This window comes from Falco cherrug, chromosome 12 (genome assembly GCF_023634085.1).
Source record: "Falco cherrug isolate bFalChe1 chromosome 12, bFalChe1.pri, whole genome shotgun sequence".
Lineage (NCBI taxonomy): Eukaryota > Metazoa > Chordata > Aves > Falconiformes > Falconidae > Falco > Falco cherrug.
Window position 1 is genome coordinate 33,617,176 of NC_073708.1, and position 23,616 is coordinate 33,640,791.

The 23,616-nt window shown below is 39.4% G+C and overlaps 1 protein-coding gene across 9 annotated transcripts in view; it reads left to right on the forward strand.

The window, feature by feature from the left end:
- Window positions 1–23,616, forward strand: part of MIER1 (MIER1 transcriptional regulator) — a 43,458-nt gene that overhangs the window by 13,663 nt on the left and 6,179 nt on the right. For 8 of the 9 annotated variants that reach the window (XM_005438244.4, XM_027804013.2, XM_055725170.1 and 5 more), the window contains 9 exons: window positions 5,002–5,026; window positions 6,593–6,738; window positions 11,806–11,973; window positions 14,292–14,424; window positions 16,549–16,613; window positions 16,867–16,939; window positions 20,866–21,017; window positions 21,610–21,691; window positions 23,053–23,147. In XM_005438244.4, coding sequence (XP_005438301.1) covers window positions 6,640–6,738; window positions 11,806–11,973; window positions 14,292–14,424; window positions 16,549–16,613; window positions 16,867–16,939; window positions 20,866–21,017; window positions 21,610–21,691; window positions 23,053–23,147 — 867 coding nt within the window. In that variant the 5' untranslated portion in view covers window positions 5,002–5,026; window positions 6,593–6,639. Of the gene's footprint in view, window positions 1–5,001; window positions 5,027–6,592; window positions 6,739–11,805; window positions 11,974–14,291; window positions 14,425–16,548; window positions 16,614–16,866; window positions 16,940–20,865; window positions 21,018–21,609; window positions 21,692–23,052; window positions 23,148–23,616 lie in introns of those variants that run through there. The other variant, XM_027804014.2, reaches the window with a different exon arrangement.

Genomic DNA, 23,616 nt, shown 5'->3' on the forward strand with positions numbered 1-23,616 from the left:
GCTGGCCTGTTTCTGCAGCCTGTTGAGACCCCTCTGACTGGCAGTGTATCCAGAGCAGCTGTGGGTGCCCCATCCCTGGCAGGGCTCAAGGCCAGGCTGGACAGGGCTGGGAGCAGCCTGGGCTGGGGGGGGAGGGGTCCCTGCCCGTGGCAGGGGGTTGGCACTAGGTGATCTTTAAGGTCCCTGCCAACCCAAACCATTCCACGATTCTGTGATCCACCACTCCTCCTAATGTATCAGCTGTAAACACACTGAGAATATGCTCTGTCCTGTTGTCCAGGTCCCTAATGAAGGTGTTGGACAGCCTCTGCCCCCTGCCACTGACCTCTAGGTGGACTTTGCCATTTATTGCAACCCTTTGAGCTGGGCTGTTCAGCCCGTTTTCCATCCACACCCCTGTTTGTCCAGGCTTACTTCATTGATTTGTCTGTGAGGATGTTATGGGGGATGGCATGGAAAGCCTTGCTGAAGTGAAGACGAGTAGCATTCCCTGCACTCCCTTCATCCACCATGCCAGTCTTCTCATCGAGGAAGGCTCTTGGGCTGGTCAGGCTTATTTCCCTTTTGTAAATCCATGCTGGCTGCTCCCTTCGCCTCCTTCATGTCTGCGCCATCACCTGCCTGGGTGGGATGAGGCTATCTAGCCAGTGGTTCTCTGGATCTTTGTCTTTGAAGATGGGAATGATGCCTTTTCCATCCTGAAAACTTGTAAAGGGTAGTAAACTTCAAGTAGGAACTGAAACAACAGGCTCTGACACTTATATATTTATATATAAATCACATAAAAATCTGTGTACGTGTACCCATGCAAAATTTATATGAATCCAAAGGATGCTGCATGGCTTCAGGGCAGAGGTTAGAGCGGACCCTGTTCTGCTTATTGAGGATTTCAACATAGGGAACTTGCTCTTCTGAACTGAGGTGGGGATTTGGTTGTTCCCCTTTACACAAGGCTCACAGACCCAGAGGCCTCCTGCAGGTCTTTCTGGCTGTTGGCAAATCCTTAACAGTGGCTGTGCTTTTGGGGTTGGCTGGTTACCCCCCGCCCCCAGGGCTGCTGCCATTAGACCATGCTGGGTTCTGTTTGCTTGAACTTGTGTTATCCTTAACTCATGGTACAGTGAATGCTACTTTTCCTGCAGAAGACCTACCCTATCTGGTGGTGCTGTAAAGAAAGCAGTGTTTCAGCTGTTTTTCTTTTCCACAAGTGTTCTTGTGCTTTGAATCACAATTATTCTTCCAGACATGAGCATAATTATACTATGAGCCTCTTCTCCCTGACCATCCTGATTTCTTCAGTTTTGGAGCTACAGCTCCTTGATGCTCCTGTTATCCCTGGTTTATGTGCTCTTTTTCTTCTTCCTTCCTTCCTTTCTGACCTGAGGCCTTTCCTCAGAACTTTCCTTCCCAGCTTGGGGCTGGGGTAGAGCAGGTGAATCGGTAGGGAGAGGCCCCACCTGCGCCATGCGTGGGCCAGCCAGAATTCCGCAGCAGATTGCCACTGCAAAGCCGAGACCAGCACATTTGATCTATAAATGCATAAACTCCTTCCCAGCTGACACCTCCCTCCCTTGAAATACCCGTATTACATAAAAAAACAGCTGGGGAGGTGGAGGGTGGTTCTTTAGCCGTAACAGTAACGTTAGTACTAGGTTAGAGAGAAACTGGCCATGAATAAGTGCAGGTTGTCTCCTGGAAAGAGTTTGGGGTTTTGTCAGCAGGAGTGTTAGCTTGTGTAAAAGCCTTCCAATGCGATGCGTTTTAATGGTGCGGCAGAAAGAACAGTTTTAAGATGGCATTTGCAGAATGTATTGCTCACTAAGTAACATGTTTTATCGCTCAGAACAGATTATCTTCAGGGCTTTTTAGGATGTCAGATCCAGTGCTCTGTTCCTATGAGGGCAGAGTCATTTCTGGAATAATCTTTCCTCATAAGTCAGGGGATAATTTTTTCTTACCTTTACCAGCCCTGGTTCTCCTTTCCTTTTTCCATCTCAGAGCCTCTCGGTGTTCACAAGTCACTTGATTTTAGTGAGAGCAGTCTACCTTGGTTACTGTCATTTGGATGCAAAGGATACTGTACTCTGCCCTTCTGCACACTCCACTGATACAACCATTCTAGGTCAGTACTGCTTGAAAAGGGGACCCTGGGGTTCTGGGGACCCTTGCCTGAGGATAGGGTCTCCACAGCTTGCTTCCTGGTCCAGGCTGAGGCTGGATGTGTTTGCAAGGGACTGTACCCTGGCAGGGGCTACCATGGAACGAGGATGGGAAAGCTGCACCTCTGCACAACCCATGGGCCAAACTGCAGCATTTCTGTGCTGCCTGGGAATGGCTTACTGTTACTTGTTCACTTTCACTAGGTTGTTGTGGCTAATAGGAACAGTTCAGCTTCAGTTATATTTCTGCTATGACCTCTTTGGGTGACGAAGGTTCCTCTTGCTGCTAGTGGTGGCTATAATCTGCATTTGCAATACTCATTTCTTTCATATTTGTTATGAGAGCATTATTAAGGAAGGCTCTATTTTAAAACTAAGATACTTCTTACTGATGTTTGTCTTTTTTTTCCTTGCACTGAACATGCAGTATTGTCTCCCTTATTCACGGTATTGTCTCCCAGAAATAAACTGTTTGAATTTGTTTGATTTCCCACCTGTGATTGCTGCAATGAATATGCTCAGACTTTGTTAGTTCGCACTAACAGTCGCGTATTACGTACTATGAATTACCCAGCGTTGCAAGTTTATCAGACAAACAAAACACACCAAGTAGAGTGTAGTCATTGCTTGATACTCAGTTTTAGCTCAGAATATGCTAGTAATACTGTACACTGGAATTTGCTAAGGTAATCTTTGCAAAGAAAGGTTTTTAAACTGTAGTCATCAGCGAAACTTCCTACAGCATTGTGCAACATTTTGCTAAAATGTTTTTAGTGCTTACCCGCTTAACGTGAGTTTCAGTCTACTTAATTGTGCAAATAGGATTTCTCTTGGCTTTTTTGTGCAGTACTGCCTTTTAAAGCTAACACTGCCTAAAAAGTGATTTCTTGCAAGTCAGCAGTGGTACTGCACATAAACTAAAAATATATTTGGATGTTATAAGTATGGAAAAATAGACTGTAGTCTGTAGTGTCTCCACCTGAAGACAGTATATATATTCTATAGTTTCTTTAGGCTGTACAATGTTAGGACAGAAAGGCTTCTTGTCTATTGTATCTTCTATCCACTCTTCAGGTAAATATTCAAGATGTGTTTTTACTTCTACATACTGCTTTCTGCTTCACACAGGCAAATATATTTTGAGTTTTCATTTGTACGTTGTAGACTGTTGCAAAATGTGGGCAGACGTGTAAGTGACTTCTGGTCATTGATTCCTAAAAAGGTGTATTTCCTCTCACTTTGAAAAGCTGCTAATATAAAATAACTTTATAATTACATGGAGTATTTTAAATTTTAATTTTTGCTTCACTACATAGCTAGGCCAGGTGTTTGAGTGGAAGTGGCTTGTGCAAGTTACTGCTTCGCCTTATGAGATGAAGTTAAGGAGAAGGAAAATGCTTTAGAAAATCTTGGAATAATAGTACAAGTTTTTACTTGAGTTTAAATTTACCAGTTCCTAATATAGTATCTTGTTTTAATTTTGCATACAGTTCTGGGTATACAGATTTTTCGGTTCTAGTAGGAGTACAATCTAAGTACAGTATTGTGGATACACACAAGTATCTATCGTGAATGTGGAAATCGGAAGTTTTCCAAATTATTTCTTGGCCAAATGCAGACAGTTTTTTCTGTAGACAGCATTACATATGATGTAATATATCAATATCCATGCTAGCAAACTTTGCAGAAGGTGGCAGGGAAAAGGGTACTGCAGCTCTCTGAATTAAAAAGTCAGTCGTACTAACTTACAAACTTACTAACTTTGAAGAAAACCCAATTTGATTAGGTGTGTACCTGAAAATAATTGAAACATTTGCTTGAATTTTCAAAACAAATGAGGTTTGCATTCTGATTTGCAGATTTCATCCCAGGAGGTTAAAGATTGGTGAAGTTAAAAGCAAGGGAAAGCAGAATTTTATGAATGATGACGTTTGTTTGTTCTGTTTATAAATGTAAGGTTACCAATCTGGTAGGCCAAATCTGTTACATAAAGATTGTTGTGGAAGTCTCTTCTCCCTCCCCACCCCCGGCCCCCGTATTTCAAAAAATGTATTTGTTTGTAGTCTGATCATATTAATTTTTGATATAAATGTACTTGGGAAGAAAGTTTGGCTTGCAAAATAATTTTTGTTGGTTTTTTATGTTCCTCACAGCTGGGTTAGAGGTTAAAATTAAATTGCTTTTTCCTTTTGTTCTTTGGGGAATTCTCATGGTGATTTGTGATTACTAAAGGTGTCTACCTTAATTTAAATAGAACTGGGAATTTGTGTATTGCATAGCATGCAGTTTCAAATAGGAAGAGTGAATTCCCTTAAACTGTGCTCCAGTGTCAATGTTATCTGGCATATACCTTGGTTGTGGAAAAGGGGGTTCAGTACATGGCGTCAGGTCAGGGCTGGATCTGTTAGACCTAACCTATCACTACTGTTAGTTTTGGGGTTTTTATCAGCATAAAGGAAGAACTGGAAATGAGCAGATAGAGATGGAGAGAAAGTAGCTTTGCCCCGTCTGGCAATAGCACTAATTTATGCCATACTAAGCTGATTGTGGAATTTTAATACTATTTTAAGAATTAATTGTTTTGTTTTATTTTATACCTTCATTGGCTCAATTATTGCATCACAAAATGGGCAGTTCTTCCAATTGTTCTTGCTGAAATAGTGCAACAATATTGATACATAAAGGAGACAATTAATACTATTTACCTTAAATTGCTTCAGCATGTTGTTCTATGTTTGTAAATATATTATTTGCAGTGACTGCTTTGTATCAAATGGATTATTGAGTTGAGTTTGTTCACGTTCAACATAGAAAAAATAATTTCCTGTGTTTTCTTTTTTAGCCTTCTGTTGAGTCTTCAAGCCCAGGTAAATATTTTTAATATTTCTTAAACTTGTGAGGGAAGTGGGCATCTTCCAAAAACTATTTTTGCTGGTCTCTTCCAGTTAGTAAACTAAGGATATAATTTGATGAATAGGTTGGTGGCAGTACTGGTTTAAGTAGTCACTACTTTCTTCCAGTCTGCACCAGCACCAAGTTTCTAAGTGGGGAAATAAGATTCTTGACTTTGCAAAAGCTGCACAAAACCATGTTCAGGAATGCTGATGTCGTAAGGGGCACAATGTGAGCAAGTGCTGGGGGATGGAAGAGGCTAGTACCCCCAGCAATATGGTTGCCATCCCTCTAGGCATGGCTACCTGTTGGTGTTAGAGTTAAATACAGAGTCAAAAGTTCAGGCACTGTGTGCTCTCAATTCGTAGATGTACCATTGCTTTATGGTTTTATGCGTAATAGAATTAAGAACAAAAGCAGCAAGAGAAGCAATATTTTTTTACCTCATTGGATTACTAAAAATGAGGAGTTTCATGATTTCTGTTTTTAAAGCTGGTTATTTTCTGATATGCCACTATCCCAGAGCTACTGGCTGTCTAGTAGTCAGCCTAAGTGTGAATCATGAATATCCAGAGGTTTTTTGTTCACTTTGGTACCACCGTACTTAGCGTTATTTATTTCCAAGGTTTTTGGCATCCTACTAGTGGAAAAGCTTTCCAGTACTTACTTCAGCTGGACTGCCGTTGTCTCTTGAGGTCTTATTTCTTTCAGAAAAGCAATCAATTGCTTTAACACTTCAAACTACAACATATAGTTAACCCTTACAGTCAACTCCTCCCTCTTGCACCCTTAGTGTGGGTATCCTCCTCAAGCTTTGGAAAATGAAACTTGAATTGTCCACAGAGACAAGAGGAAAAATGTTAGCAGGGTTAAAATTAGAAATCGGGTATTGCTGTACTACATAAAAGTGCTGCATCTGCCAAACCATTCATCCATTCATTTATTTTTCATTGTCACAAAATATAACCAGACTTCTCTACAAAGAACTGTGGAAAAAAAGGCATGGGGAAAAATAACTAAGGATTCTGTATCATAAATGAAATGTGTGTAACTGTGAAGCTTACTTCAAGTGTAAATTTTGGAAAAGTCATTAGACTGTCTTTGTAGCTGTAGACAAGAAAGCTTCCAAAGTATAAAGGAGACAGGAGTCTTGAGTTTGTATTTTACGAGTATTTCTGCTCCCAGTAGAGCTCTTGATTCAGACAGACTTTTGAAGACTTAAGTTTTAAATAATCATAAGCTGAACATTTTACAGACATTTAACTAGGGGCTTGATGTCCAGATACATAGTACTTTGAGAACTGGCTGGTTAAACAGTGTCTCCTGGTTCTTTTTTCCATGACCTCTTACTACCCAAAGGGCAGCTTTCACTGTCCTCTGAATAATGAGATTGGCTTTCCCTAAGATAAATGATAGAGGGTTTTTTAAGATATTTTAATTTCTGAGTGTAAGTTGAGTATTAAAATGTCACCAAAATAAAAATTTAAACTTTGTGAGGCCATGATCTAACTAAAAACATTCTTTAAAATGTTTTCTATCAGGAGGTTCAGCAACATCTGATGACCATGAATTTGATCCATCAGCTGATATGCTGGTGCATGACTTTGATGATGAACGGACATTAGAAGAGGAGGAAATGATGGAAAGAGAAACAAACTTCAGTTCTGAAATAGAGGATCTTAACAGGGTAGGTAGCCTTAAGTAGTCATAAAACATAACCACAGCCCACAGTCTCACACAAAACATATGCAGATTTTTTCCCCCTATATTTGGAATTAAAAAAAAACACAACCCACTAATAGGTAAATAATAGAGATGGGGGAGAGCAGCTGAACTAAATTTGCAGTTCTCAAAAGTTGGGGAAAGGAAACTGGTACATAAATACTTAATAATGTATAACGCTGTGCTTGTTTAGTTTCTTTTTGCATATATGTGCTGGTATAAGATTTGCATTTTAGAACTAATACAAGTTAAAGTACACTCTGACTAAACTTGTATATTCCAGTGTTATGATTTTCTAACACACTTGCACTTTATTAGTGCGTATCGATTTTGATTTTTAAAAAAAATCTCATAATTTTAAAATTTTTTGCCTTTTGACACAAACATTTGTATAATACTTCAGCGGAGCATATAGGGGTATCTTCATTGTTAAGGTAGAGGAATTGGAGATGCAGATGAACTGACTGGCTCATAGCAAAGAGCTGTCAGCAGAGCTGGGGACTAGAACTCACAATTGTTAATAGTGATAAATCTTAAAACATGTATCATCTGAAATAATTGCATATAAGATTTATTTGGCAGTTTGAGGTTATGCTGTCACTTACGTATTGTCTTACATTACTTTTCAGGCAGGAATAATATTTTAAAATTACAAACTAGGGTCATTATAAATGCAAAGTAATTTAGATACTGTTTGTAGCCTCATTGGCTGAAAAGGCTTCCAGAACAGGTCATTAATGATTCTCAGATGCATATTTGATGTACAAATCCTATTTAGAATAAGTGATTATGCCAATATGACTTTAAATTAATTTAGTGCATTTAATCAACTTTTCAGGTGTAAACGATAATTTCTTTCTGGTAATTTCAGGTTTGATATTAAATGGTAGACATAAAGATAAATAAGTAGATTTTGGATCTAAATATGTTTCATCTAGATTAAATGAGAAATGGAGCTCCACATTTATGTCATGTGGGTTTTAAGTTGAAAATATGTTTTTTTCCCCTCATATTTTGTGAAGAGTCAACATCTGGTTGTGTAATTCTATCACCACATTACAGTGCTTCATTTATAACTGTATTTCAGCCATCAGTTTATTCTCTCATATCGTGGTTTTCAGGCTGCAAGTTTATAATTTCTCCATGTGTCAGCTCCTTTGTGATCAGGACGATGAGTAATGGTGCAACTGAGTTTCAGATCCTTCTGTGCCAGCAGGATCTTGCTACAGACCTGAGTTTGCTTCTAGTTGTGGGACAGCAGGCTGCATGTGAACACTTAGTTTTATCTGGGTTTTTTTGTAGTCGTGGATGATAGGCAATCTAAATCTCAAAACTGTGCTATTCTGTCTGTTTCTTTCCCCCAGCATTTACACGTATTATTTCGGTTTTCCTCCAGACTGTGAATGTGACTGATTTACTAGTTTAGGTCCTTCAGAGACAAGGTGGCAGTCAGATTTTGCAAAATCATTTTTGAACCATAATGTTTTCACTCCTGACTGTGATAAAAATTACATCTTCCTCTGAGAGAAAGGATCTTTTGTAACTCGTTGGTTAAAACTCTGGTGGATCTGTAATGCATTAGTACTTGAGGTTGAGCAGCATCCTGCATTTGTCTGTGCAAGTACATGTGTACATTTTTGTCTAAACGGCAGTAGCCTGTCTGCATCTAGAGACTTGAGGTCACCCTCTGTGCTGCTCTAGTATAGGAAAAAATACAGTTCCCTGAAAGCAGAGCACTACCTGAAGAGAACCAGAAGTATTGGATTTGGTGGTTCTCAGTGTTGTTTCTTGAAAGACAAAAGGGTTTTTTGGGCAGGAACGCTATCTGTGAGGTTGTACAGCAGACTGTCTTTGATCATTTCCAGACACATATTCAGTAATACTGTTCTCGTATGTAGGAGTATCTACCAGATGTGACCAAAGTCCTGACTAACTAGCATTTGTTCTTCAGCAGCCTGAGAGGCAGTGCTCAGGAAGGTGTGTGTGTGATCAGGCACATCTCTCAGCGTCCTGGGCATATGCTGATGCCACAGTTTTACAAAGTGCAGGAAACTTAATTTTGGTAGTAGGAAACCGCATTCACACTCTCTTGGAAATAATAAATGACCAGGACCCAGCAAGTTGCAGAAACTCAGCTTCCTCCTGCTCTTAGCTAGGCTGACTGTACAAAGCATCAGCTGGAGGGAGTGTGACATTTGATGAGTGTGAGGTTCTTTACCTTTGTGCTGCCCAGTCTCTGGGCAGAGTGCTGCTGGGTGGGGTGTGCTGGCTTTCTGGGTGCCTCTAGGAAGTGGTGAGCATTGCCAGGGCGTTGTGTGTGATGCCTCCCTGGGTGATGTACAGATTTTTAAGCCTTTGACTTCCTCCCTTTTTCCATTTGTTGTTCCGTATAATCAAAGGTTTCTCCTTTTGGGGTCTCCCTTTTCAGAGAGGCCTCTTGGGTTTTCTTAGGGTTATGCACCAGCTTTCTCTTGTCTTTAAATGGAAGAACACAGTGTTTCTCCCAGATACTCTTCCAGCCTTTAGCAGGGTGCAGTTCAGGCACATGTGAAAAGCTGTTGTCTCTTTGTCTGTAGTTCCTGTCAGTCTTACTTTTCCTCCTCTTGTGGATTTGTCCATTTGATTTTTAACCTCTGTAAACTTGGTGTCCGCAAGGCACGTGGCGATGTTGACAGTTCATTTAGTGTGAGAAACATGTTTGGTCTTTCAGACCCATTCTGTGTTCGTTTCAGTGGTTGCCCCTGAGCACTTTGATTAGAAAAGTGTACAGTCATTTATACTCATCTTTTCTGTGCTGCTTATGGTACAGTTCTCTGTTATATCACTCCTCTCACCTCTAGTCCAGATGCACGAGTTATAATCCATTTCTTATTATTAAGCGTCTTCCACATAAGAAGTTCCTATGGCTTTGATAATCCTTCTTACTTTTTTTAACCTTTTCTGTTCTTGCAACATCTTGAAGCAATACAGAAATCACGATTGGTATTATCTTGGAGAGTTACTGACCCTTGGAGCTTTTTGAATTGTAGTGGACTATTTGAAGTTAAGAGGCTCTACCTAAGAAAAATGTTGTAGATACAATACCACTTTCCTAGGTAACAGAGTAAGTAATATGCCTGCCACATAGTTCACACGTACCTATGAATTGCAGTAAAAGTTTTTAATTTTCAGTCCATATCTACAAATAAGAGAGCGATGAGGGCTGCTTAATGAAAGTATATTACTTTCCAAAATGTACTGGAGAACATTTGTTTGGAGAATTATGAATAGAGTTTTTCTGATAGCTGCACTGTCAGGTTTTAATTAAGATCGCAGTCCTGTCATATTGTCTGTGTCAGTAAAATACTAATTCCCCACTTCTAAGAGTTCTTTCCATAAAATGTGATAGGGACCAAGAAGTCAAGAGGGAAGGTGAGAACGTTTGGGTCAACATGGTCTACATTTGTTGTGTGTATAACTTAGTGTATATAGCTTAACCATTGAGTAGACCAGTAAGTGGTAGAATGGCTTAGTTCTTTGAAGTAAAATAAAACAAAATAACACATACAGCGGGTACTGGTAACCCTCATGTTACTCTTATTTTTACACAGCAGAACTACACTTGCCTTTTATAATTGGTATTATTAGTATGTTTGCAGAAGCTAGAGATGTGTTGATCATTGAAGGACCTTAGAAGTTGATTGGAGGAGGTCTAAGGTCATCTGATAACAAAAAAAAAATCTGATTATCAGCTGAGATGTACATACTAAGAAGAAATATTTAGAGCAAGCAGACACCTCTAAATAATAAAGGATTTGACCTTGTGAGAGAGAGAATTTTAAAATGCTCTCTGAAAGTTTCTGCTCTGAAAAATCTTATTAGTGATGCCATATAGTGCCCCAGAAGACTGGATACTGAAGTATTAGAAGTAATTAAGTAAGTAATTTGCAGACCTGGCAATTAATTTTTATTAATAAAGTGAGTGCAATTGATAACAGTTTGGGAATCACTGAATTTGAGAACTGACTGTATCATTTGAAGTGTCCGTTCAGAGTGGATGAGCATTCTAAATATAAAGATTTGTAAATGTGTACATGTTTTAGCAGATTTACTTCAAACTGTGGGTGGTTTTGTAGACAATTACCTTAAAATGTATATGAATCTGTAAGCATTACTACTATCTTTACCTGGATATCAGGTGATCCTGAATATAAGGTGATCCCTCGCCCCCATCCAACCCCTCATTTTTTGTTTTGTCCAGAAAGGAGAGGTACAGAGAGTGGGGAGGTGAATTTTTGGTGTAATTTTGTATTCAAAGCCAGGGTTGTAGAACTGTGTGGAATTGTGCCTGTAGCACAGCTCTCCAAATGAAGATTTAATTCCATGTTCAAGCCAGGTGCTGCAAATTCTGGCCTTTATTCCACTGAATTCTTGAAGGCATTGCAGAAATTGCTGCCTTGCGCTAGGCCTAGTTCCTGCCTGCAAAACCTGTCAGTATCCTAGCTGCCTGTGTGAAGCAGTTGCTGCTGATGCACATTTTATCTGTGTTTTCCACAGGTATGTACAAAATACTACAATTTTTTCAGGTAGTTTTTGGGCAGTAAAGGGAGTACCAATAGGGAGTGTGTTTGCTCTGTGTGCTGAAGGGGTATGATGTAGCCAGACAACCCACCCTGCTGCCCTGCTTGTGTTTTGGTAAAACAGTAGTAGACAGGTACCAAGGGAGGGCTGGGCCATACTGCCCTTTGGTGGTCTTTCAGTGAGCTTTATGGCCGCTTTGAGAGATTGTTGGCACATGAGATCTGGTGTAAATTTATAAAGGATTGGGAAATAAAAATTTTATCTGCAGAAACCCCCCACATTTTTCTTAGGAGCCAAAACTTTGAATTTTGATTCTCCATTCATTTTGGAGTGGCCATTCTTAGTATACGTGATCATCATCTGTCTTTCTTTGCTGTGTTATGTTTAAAGTGCTCGTCTTCAAGCTGTAGAGCAGATGTGGGATGAGAAATATTTTTGTTAAAATCTCAAATTTTGTTTGGATGTTTATCAGGAAAGTGATATGCCAATCCAGGAGCTACTTAGCCTTTATGGCTACGATGGTACTATTCCACTCCAAGAAGATGATGATGATGAAGATGATGAAGAGGAAGAAGAGGAGGGAGAAGATGATGATGATGTTGATAATGATGACAACAGTGGCTGTAGTGGTGAAAACAAAGTAAGTGTTTACACTAATTTGAAACTGATTTTCATACAGCCTTTCTGTACTAGGCGACCACTCAAGGTGCCATGTTGTGGCAGAAATAATTTATAATATAGCTGATTTCAGATGCTTTGTGTACTGAACTGTAATGTTTATTCTTAATGACCTGTCTGTCTTTCTCTTCATTGCTCTTAATTTCATCTGTATCCTTCCAAACTGGTGCTGAGGCAAATTAAATTAAATGTGTCTCTTGAGTATTGGAGATTGCTGGAAGTTTTCTAGCTTTAGCATTTTAAATTGTATTTTTTCAGCCTGGCAAGCCCTCGTTGTACTTAGATTGCTAACAGAATCTAATGCTTCAAGTATCTTTGCAAAATGCATATTTTTGAACTTACTGTCTTTAAAATCCCATTCTGTGTGCTCTTAAAATAAGTCTTCTGATTTTAGAAGAGTCTTTTCTGCCTGTGTCATATATATTTGTAACAATCCTGTCCTGTCATGGGCACAGCTGTAACTTCTCCATTACTGGTGCCATTTAGAATTGCATCCTGAATTCCATTAAAATATGAAACCCTTTGCATGTAACAAAAAAGCTTAGGCATTAATGGGAAGTTGCATTACCTAATCTGGCTTTAAAAAGAATACATTTTGGTTTTTTGATATCTTACCCATTTTAGAATCTCTGGAATGCGACACAAAGATGAGGAATGATATATCTGAATCAGAAAACGAAGTAGCTAGGATTTACGGACTCTCTTGACAGATGCTGTAAAAGACTGCTGTTTGTGTGGGTTGAATAGTTTGAAAAGAAGAAAGATACATAGTTATATTATATCAGAAAAGGTTCAAGAAATGGAGGGGGAGAAACTTACATAACATGGAGTATGCAAAATTGAAACAAGACACAGAAGTGGTTTATTTTGTTGTGCAAGGTGGTGTTTCTGAAGTCTCACTTTCTTCTTGTGTCCTTGCTTTTTAATTACTTCCTGACACAACTTCCATCTTCTGTGTTCTCATGACCTCCTCCGTAGTTCTCCAGTTCTTTTGCTAGCTGATTTAAGATACTGCCTGTCTTTTCTCTTAAATGGATAAAATCTCACTGTCTGTCTGCTGTTAGCAGTGAGAGGAGTCCTGTTTGTTCCTCTGTGGGGCAGTGACCCTTTGTAGCGTGCTGCAGAAGCAAGTGCGTTCCTGCCTGTCAGCAGCAACAGTTCCCAATCTGGCACAGTAAACACAGCCAGTGGTTTAGCCTAATTGCAGACTTGGCACTGTGGCTCAACTGGAAGTGTGTGTTCGCCTATTCTACCCCAGTTTTGCTAGGGTTGGAACAAAGGCAGTGGGGAAGGACCGGGCACTGAGCGAGCTGGCTAACCTGTTAGGATTGTTTGCCTCGGGGTACAGGAATGAGAGCTCTGAAATGCTTGCATGCTCTTTGCAGAGAGGCAGTAAAATACATCTGTGGGGGTGGAATAATTTTATAAATCATTCAAGCTTTCTCCACAAGTGCTCATCTTTCTACAGCTTATTTAGCTGTACTGCATTTAGCTATTTTCTGTTTTTAATCTGCTTTAAGCTGCACATGTGATAATACTCTGGTTGCCGGTAAAGGTACACGTAAACATGTCCTGTGCCTAATGCTTCTGTTAGAACTAGCAAGTATGAGTGCTCACAACCATGTCATAAAACACATAAAAGGTATTGTCAACATGCATTGAAACTAATATATTTCTCTAACCTTTATGATTTTAATTTCCCTTAATTGTAATACTTCACGTATTGTGGTTTATCTTCTAATAAAAAAACTTACTCTAATTTTTGATGTTTCAGTGACTCAATGTATATACTCGAGTCTACTGATATGCTATTCCTGTGGGGTTGAACCATACTACTGACATTAATTTTTATGAAGGTACCATTTTCATTTGATTGAGAAAAGTATAGCCAGGAAGTAATTTCTCGGTATTTTGTTGAAAATTCATAAGGAAGGGTTTTAAAAGCCAAAGTAAAATTTAAAGTTATATTAAATTAAAACTGTAAGGATTTGCTTGACTGATCTAAAAAAGTAGACATGATACTTAATTGTGGCTCATATTTCTGATTTGTGTGTTAGAGTCTGAGTATTAAATTGATCTGCTTAAAATCCTGGTGAATAAATAATACAAGGTGTTTACACATTTGTTGCGGCTCAGTCTGGACAGGCCACAATCTATACAGTCACTTCAAGTCAGATATTTGGATTTGATAAATTGACAATTTTGGAAAAAATATTACCAAAATAGTGTATGTCACAAACAAAGGATAGCTGATCTCGTCTTTGCTTTTTTATATTTAAGGAGGAGACGATAAAAGATTCGTCAGGTCAGGAGGATGAAACACAGTCATCTAATGATGACCCAGCACCATCTGTTGCTTCTCAAGATCCGCAGGAGATAATTCGCCCTCGTCGATGTAAATATTTTGATACAAGTATGTACAGTTTAGTACTGAGCATGGTAATCTCAATATGATTGACCTTTGGTTAAGAACAGCTCTAGTTAACAGTCTTCTGTTTCTGAAATATGCATGTTGATGCCTATAAACGTTTGTTCTCTTTCCTAACACTGCCCTTGATAATCATTATGCTCAAAATAATAAGCAAAAAAAGGTCCTGTTCTTAGCATAATGCTAAATCTTCTCTGCAGATCAGGGACTCTGTATAAGGACAAGAGATATTCTCTCTTAAAAGAAAGGATTAAATTTGTGGAAAAAAAATGAAATTTCTACAGTTTTAAAAAAACAGGGGCTCAGACAGTGTAAGTCCATTTGTGACACTACTCTGAGTGTTGTAACAGGCCAGTTTATGATCCTGCAAACTGGTTTGTATAGATGCACCCTTCACAAAAATGTTCTTGTACATGGAGTCCAGTGCAGTAAATGACTGTTTAGTATGGTATTACCTTACCAGCGTAGTTTCAGCTGCCAGTTCATGCTAAAGACATAGGTAAAAATATTTGCAAATAGGAAGTGCACTGTTCCAGGTAGGTAATTGCTGCACAGTGCATGATTATCATGACAGGGCCTAGTCACACCGGGTTATGTACTCATTCAAAGAGAGTGAGAGTTCAGTGAAGGAAAAAGTAAAAACTGAAATTTACTGTAAACGGAACCGCAGATTTCTTCAGGATCGCCGATACAGAAAACAAAATCAATGAAATCTAAAAAAGGCCAATAGATTGTTAAATCTGAAATAACAAAGGGTGAGATAATGATTAATTCCACATTTGATACTGTTGCCAGCATTGTAGACTGATTATTTTCTCTCTTATTTTGTTTAAAAACTGATTTTGCATCCATTTGAGACTGTTGAGCTAGTGTTACGTAGCTATCCCTTTAGACAACTCTTATTTCTGTGGTGATCTGACTTAATGGGATCTGAACCTTGCAGAATTGAACTATCAGCAGGGCCATTTGGACAGCAGATGTGACGGCGTTTGAATTCCTACTGTTCTGTGTTTTCACAAACAAAAGTTAAAGCAAAGGTTCCTCACGATGCCTTATACTTGACACTTACTAGGCATTATGTTGTAGAAATGCAGTTGTCTGATCTGTAATTTATTTTAATCCAAAAATGCTGAGGAACCTCAGCATGTGGCTGTACAGAGGATTGCAAATATCTTAAATAAATGTACCCTTGGTTTTTTAAATGTAGCATTAGCATAATGCAAGTGGATTGCATTAGGGTTTGGGTTTTTTACAGTGTTCAGCTGTGTATAGAATGTAATCTGATGTACAAATAATTTTAGTGCTGCTATTATCACATGCCATACATAAACCAGATATTGCACTTGCTTTCAGTGCATTGTGAAAGGCAAGTAGCCAGTATCATAAAGAGCTTAAAATTTTTTTCGGTCCTTAACTGAAATAATCTATTTTAAATGCTGCTATGCATCTCTGAGCAGTACATCCAAGCCTACTAAATCCCAGTAAGACTGAGAGAAGCACACTTGCAGATTTCTCGCACCTTGTGCTGTAGTCTACCTTAAATTCAGTGACAGCTGCTGTAAGGGAAAAAGAACAGTGGTAACGAAGCTAGGACCTCATTGAAAACAGTGTTGAAACCCACATGCTGAACATCCACATAAATACACTTTCAGAAAGTAACTCTTCGTAGTAAGTTTGGATGTGGATCATCTCAACTGCTTCAAAGCAGGGTGAGGGAAAGGAAATTTTAATTAGGTAGTAGTAAAATTGATGGATGTATTCATTTGTGCCTTAACTTTTCAGAGCCTGCTGTGTATCTTAATCCATTCTAAATATGAACATTGGATGGGTTATTTTTTAGAGATGTCAATACTGAAATATTTAGTATTGGCACTAAAACTGCCACTTGCACTTGTGTGAGGGAGGCAGAGCAGGGCTGCCATGTGGCTGGAGGCTGGTGGGATGAGGGGCTGGGCTTGTGCCCCCCCATCACACTTGCTGTGGTGCTCCCAGGAGCTGACTCTGACATCCCAGGCCCCCTCACTCAGCCTGTTTGCTGGAGGCTGATGTTGGCATGCACATGCCCCATCACAGCTCATGTTGTGTAAATGTTGGAACAATTTCTTGTAGATAGTGAAATAGAAGAGGAATCTGAAGAAGATGAAGATTATATTCCCTCAGAAGACTGGAAAAAGGTAAATACTAAGAGCTGTTAACAAAGTCTATATTTAATGAATAATGAGTTGATCTGTTACCTAGTCATTCTGAGCTCTGCAGGTCACCTAAATCCTCTTTTGTTTTTTTCCGCATAAATATAAAGAGTTTTGATAGTAAGAAGTGTTAAAGACCTCCCCAAATAGTCAAAAATCCATTTCCATATAGTGCCTCTTAACAAAAAAAATCATGGCTGTCGTTGCTTAACTTCTTGTTTCTGTTATTTCAAAATAGGAAATCATGGTGGGCTCTATGTTTCAGGCTGAAATTCCAGCTGGCACATGCAAATACAAAGAGAATGAAAAAGGTGAGACTTAGCACTATTACCATTCTTGCTATGCTTGAGATTATTTTCTGATGGGGTGTGTCTTGCAGAATAAAAGAGCTCCTTCAAAAACAAAATGGGAGCAGCAGCTTTGATTTTGATATTTTTTAACTTTTCAGTCAGTATTGAAGAACCCCTTGTTGTGCTTTTGGGTTTTTTTCCAGGAACTTTTTCCCCCTTACAACCAGAGCCTTTGGCTGTATGCTATCAATATAATCAAGTCAGAAAAGGTAGACCCAATTTAAACCCAGCTGTGAGCTTAAAAGAAACAAGTATTCCTGCTCAATTCAACCCATTGCTAAGAATTTGTTTACACTGCAGGTCAGTTTGAGACTGCCTCTTTTGTAGTTTTATATAAGTTAGTTTTTAAACTCTGTGCCTTCCTAGAATCCAACTCAAGTAGTAGCAGTTGTCGTGCTTTGAGCTCCAGGTTGCGGTAGCTACGCTGTAGCCTGATCTAGCTACCAGCTGTCTAAAAAGAGCATCAGCCCTGCTATTGATTTAGAGCAGGCTCACACTGAAGCTGACACATTCTGTCAGCTCTGGATTTCATAGCCAGCAAGGTTGAAGAGAATGTAATTTAAACCAACATGAGAATTCAGGAGCTTCCATTAAAAATAGAAAATGGCAAATTAGAAAACAGCTGCTTTTTAGCTGTGAAGAAGTTGCTCTTTGCACTCTTTCCTGCTTCTGTCTGAAAATAGAGCTTGAACTATGTATTTGCCTGAGATGCAGTAAATTATGCTTTACTGGTCACCTGCTTTTCCTGGTATTTACTCAGCTCTAAATGGCTTCTGGCCTCCAATAATAAAAATGATGTAGCTGCTTTGTGCTTTGCAGTAACCTATATAGAACACTTTTTCAGTCTTGCACAGTACTCTGTAAAACAGAGGACTGACGTCATGGGCAAAAAATGTTGAGGGGAAAAGTTAAATTTTCACTAATCATGCTAGGGCTATTCTAGTTTTATATACCAGTAGAGGTTTATATCTTCTGCCACTTCTTTCCTTTCTGCTGTGTTTTGGATGTAATCTTTGACAGGACTCCAACTGAAATATTAATGAAGCTTAAAAAGCTATTGAAAAATAAATGTCTGAGAGTATGTATTTAGTACTTTCATGTACGTACATCACCATCTTCGTTTCTCTAGTGAAGGGGGAATTCTAGTTGTAAAATTGCCAAACAGTAAGAAGGCTAGTCCTTTCATATCCAGTCCTGTAAGCAAAAGCACAAAAATGCTAGAACTCTTAAGAATAACTACATTGCTTTTCAGACTCTGTTCTGACATGCTGTTGTGGGGAAAGAACGACCATGTAATCTACACTAAGCTAATTACAGTGGACTGGCTCTCTGAGAAGTATGCCTGGAGACCAAATTAGCTGCTACTAAACAATTTCAGGTTATGAAAAATCTACAAAATGAAAAGAGATGTTTTCAGAAGGATTGGACTTGAAAATCAAAGGATAGCTCTGAAAACTGAAAGATGCCAAAGCTTCTTTGAGATTTACTGACCACTGCCATTTATAAACGTTGCAGCATACTTAGCTTACATCATTACAGGTGGCTTTGAACCAATTATCTGTTATCTTCTGAAAAGAATTGTTGCTTCTACTGGAGTTTGTATCCCATTAGTACCTAGAATCTTTTTCTTAAATGAGCAATCAACCATCAGATTATGACTAGCCTTTGAAAGTGTAGTGGGTTTGCATGGCAAGGTTTTGGTAGTGGGAGGGCTACAGGGGTGGCTTCTGTGAGGAGATGCCAGAAGCTTCCCCCATGTTGGATGGAGCCAATGCCAGCCGGCTCCGAGATGGACCCGCTGCTGGTCAAGGCTGAGCTGGTCAGCGGCGGTGGTACCGCCTCTAGGGTAGCGTATTAAGAAGGGGTGCGGGGGTGTGGAAATCTGCGCCAGTGGAAGAGGAGTGAGACTGCACGAGAGGAACAGCTCTGCAGACACCAAGGTCCGTGCAGAAGAAGAGGGAGGAGGTACTCGAGGCAGAGATTCCCTTGCAGCCTGCGGTGAAGACCCTGGTGAGGCAGGCTGTGCCCTCAGCCCATGGAGGTTAGTGGTGGAGCAGATCCCCACCTGCTGCCTGCGCAGGACCCCCGGAGGAGGCTGTGACCTGTGGGAAGCCCGTGCTGAAGCAGCTGTGCTGGCAGGACTTGTGACCCTGTGGGGCACCCGCGCTGGAGCAGTGTCTGAAGAACTGCAGTCCGTGGGAAGGACTCAGCGTCCATGGAGAACTGTCTTCCATGGGAGGGACCCCACGCTGGTGCAGGGGAAGAGTGTGAGGAAGAAGGAGCGGCAGAAATAACATGTGATGAACTGACTGCAGCTCCCGTTCCCCTGCACTGCTCGGGGAAGGAGGTAGAAAAGTCAGGAATTAAGTTAAGCCCAGAAAGAAGGGATGGGTGGGGAGAAGGTATTTTTTTCTGATTTGAATGGTAATAAATTAAACTGATTTCCCCAAATTGAGTCTGTTTTACCCGTGATGGTAATTGCTGAGTGATCTCCCTGTCCTTATTTCAACCCACGAGCCTTTCATTATATTTTCTCTCCCGTCTGGTTGAGGAGGGGAGTGATAAGAGCGGCTTTGGTGGGCACCTGGCATTCAGCCAGGGTCAAACCACCACAGAAACAAAAAGCTCCCAGAAAATTGCTAGGAGCCATTTCCAGAGAATGTGTCATTCGTGAAATGAAGCTGTCTTTCTTTGCAAGACACTTGAAAAATTTTCCTTACCAGTTTAGGTTTTTTATTTGTAGTTTACTTTCCTGTTAAAAATCTTTTTTTTCAAGTAGAGATTAGTCTAGCCACCACTGTGACCTTTCCACCTGCACGGAATGCCAGTGCATCTTCCCTAACTGTGGTGACCATGCTTTTCCCTAGTGTTCACTCCTTTCTCTTGTCAAAGCTGCTAATGGGATCAATGTTAAAGTTACTTTCTTGCTGGTTTTTGTAAGGTTATCTCTCGTTGAAGACTGGGCCACAAGCAAGGTCTGGATACTTTCGTGATTCTAGGTTTTTTAATAACCTGAATTTTATTTTATTTTGCCGCACTAGTACCTTAATCCTGCAAAGGTTGTAGGAAAAATAGGAGATAATTCAGAGGATACATCATTTGACCATAATTTCAGTTTACTGTGGCTTTCCTGGCCTGAAGGGTCATGCAGAAGCTCTGAAAAAACAGTAGAGATCTGGGAATAGTGAAATTCAGCGATCTTTACATGAACGATTTTGCTTTAGAAAGTATTTCTTTGAAGTATTAGGGAAGTCTTTGCAAAGGTTCCTTTCAGGAGCTGTTTGACTTCAGAATGTCAGAATGGCTTCAGAATGGCTGTCATCTTCCCTGCAGAGGTAGCAGACCTTGTTGCTGGCTTCTGCCAGCCATGTTAGCTGAGACTTTTATATTTAGTGGTCCAGACGCCTGGTAGTGTTTTTAGCACCATTTTCGGTGGTGTGCCTTTTGGTTTTATGTGACTGATCCTAGCTGTATTGCAAGAAAACAGATGTAATTAGTTTCTGAAATAGTTTTGCATGCCTGCTGGCTGCCATCAGCAAAACTGTGCTGGATGGATCATTCAGGGACTGTGTCGGGTAGTGCTGCTCCCTTGCAATTTAAGTGGTTTCAGGAGGAGTACAGGGAAGGTGGAGTTTCTGGAGTTTTGTAAATGGGTCCTAGAAACCAGAGCACAGGTTATGCCAGAGATGTGAAAACAATACCAGGTATGGTATCCTAGTCATTTTGATCACAGCATTCGTGTTCTTTTCCTTGTCCTTACGTGTGTTACGGATTAATGTTGATGCTCTAACGATCTTCCAAGGTTTTGTAATCGCTAGTTTATAAGAGAGAATAAAGTTCTATGTTGTTGTTTTAGCTTGCTTGTCTTTTTCTTGTGGTTAATTCAGTGTATGAAAATGATGACCAGCTGCTGTGGAATCCTGACTTCTTACCAGAAGATAAAGTGATTGAGTTCCTAAATGAAGCATCAAGGCGTACGGGTGATGAGAAAGGCCTAGATGCAATTCCTGAAGGATCACATATTAAAGACAATGAGCAGGTATATCAGAATAATTAGGATTTGTAGTTTAATACTGTAGAATGTATTATCCGTTTATTTTATTTCATAGAATTAAAACTGTATTTGAAACAGCTTTATGGTTCCTTGTGGAATAGAAATATGATGGGTTTTTTACCTCTCAACAAATAGTAACTGTTACTTTTTGTAACTAAGTTAACAAAACTGTTAACTTAGGCTTAATGTTGCTTTATGCATCAGCACATTATTTTATATAAAAATAGTGTGTGAGTTCTGTTCTTTCAGTTACAAGTTCTTTTAAAGATGTATGAATGCGTATTTATATTATTCTTCATACAAAAAAACCCCCATCAATTTTACAAATTTATGCAGTGGATGAAAATGTTAAAAGACTTTGCCTCGATATATTCTTGGTTATGTAATTAGGGGGTTGTAAATTTAAACAGAGAAATATGTCTTTGTGCTGTTTTAAATTATATTACATTCATTCAAAGAGTTTTAATTTCAATCTTTTCTTAAACAGGTATTAGTGATTTACTAAGTATGCTTCTGTTGTACAGCATAAACTGAGTGGTATCTAGAATGTTAAGTGTGTGTCTTTTCATCTTTCCAGGCATTGTATGAACTGGTTAAGTGCAATTTTGATACTGAAGAATCATTACGAAGGCTCAGATTTAATGTAAAAGCAGCCAGAGGTGAGCATACACTGAAAGTTAAGTTTATATTGTTGAGCTCTCCTTTTATTTGTTACACAGGTATTGGGCTTTGTTGTCAGCAGACAGAAATTCTGTGAAGGGCTTGACTGCATGTAAGCCGTACATACCAGTGCCCATTTAAATGCAATCTTCAGTGAATCTCTTGTTTTCTAAGAGAATGAAATTAGCAGATGTAGTATGAACAGGTACATGCTCAAAGGGGTGTGCGAATTAAATTCCTGTCAATAAAGCTTGATATTTATGTCTGTGACTTTAATGACAAGTTAAAACTGAAACATACTCCTTAGCAACTGGTGTTGTGCATTTCTTGGGCATTTTGTTCTTTGTTCTTCTAGACCTTTTCAGTCATCAGAGTTAATGGAACAAACATGAAGTATAAAATGAAATAATTCACTATTTTAAATAAAGGAGAATGAGCATACAGACCTTTTATTTAACAAAGTATAACACTAAAAAGACCCTGGTCTTAAAGATGCTTTTGGAGCCTTAAGCATTTCCTGGTTTGATATTGATCGTTATACTCAAAGGAATGAGAAACTAAGAGACAACACAAGTTACTTTCCTCGCACATTGATCTGTTGGTTCTGCTTTCAAACCTGTGGCTTCTCCGGAGTTTGCTGTGCAAATCAGAAGACAAGAATGATCAAATAGAGGAGATTAGTTTGTTCTCCCACTATTTTAAATCTTATTTATTCGTGACCTTAAGAATCAATAAGACCAAATTGTATTAAGTTCTTAGAAGTGTGGCTGAAAAGTTATTAGGGGTTTATTCTGGCTTCAGTGGGGCCAAGATTCCCAATCCAACGGTGCGAGGTGAGCAGCACAGTTTCTTATTCTACCTGACTGGAATTAACAGCCTGTCATTGCTGGCTCTTGACAGCAGTAAAGAACATCTCATACCTCATTCCTTTTCCCGTGCTGCTTCCAAATGCCAGCAACCAGTTTGAGTCCGTGGCATGAACTCCTTCATGCTGTGGCCTGGCTTGAAGGATACCTGCCTCTGATGGGTCTCGGGGCAGACCAGTGAGACCAGGTTTCTAAGACCTTCTTCCTTTTCCTGCTGCCTGGTTATTTTCCCCATGGGCCAGGGCTGGAGCTACAGACCAGTTAGAACAGTCCCTACTGACTGGCTGCTTAAGGCAGCCAAATTTCCCACCTACTCACTAGAAGGGAGAATTTTCATTTTTGTGCTAATAAGTGAAATTTCTGGAGGTGGTTCTCATTTAGTCAGCAGATGGTGTAAGAAACCTGAATACCATCTATGTTTTCTGTCACTTAAGTTTTATTGGCAGCATGCTTTTTTTGTTAAGTATTCTCTTCATTGCATTTTCTTGCCGTAGAAGAATTATCTGTTTGGACAGAAGAAGAATGTAGGAACTTTGAACAAGGGCTGAAAGTCTATGGCAAGGATTTTCATGTGATTCAGGCAAATAAGGTAAACACTGATTTTAAGTGTAGTTCTCGCTTTTTTTTTAAGCAGTGTAATTGTAAATAAATTCTTAGCCTCAGTTTCCTTCACAAATTACTATATTTACTTCTAATTTTTACTACATGTATGTCCAAATTGATTTCTCAGAGTCCAGAACCCTCTGTAACTGTGGCTATGAACCCCAAGTTCAGAAAAGTGCAAAAATCCTGCTGTGCATGCACATAGGAACGTCAGCATCCCTAGAGTCTCACATAGACTAGTGAAACAGACTTCAGTATTTCTCCTGAAGCTGTTGCTTGCAGCACCTCATGGTATCTCCAGTATTCTTAGAAACGCTATTAAACTTTGCATTTCTGTTTCTGAAATTACAGTTTCTGGGCCTCTGAAATTTTGAGTCAATAGTTTCCACTATCTCCTATGTTGTATAAAGAAACATTGACTTTGAATTTCACAGCTTTTGGTGTAAATGGTAGCT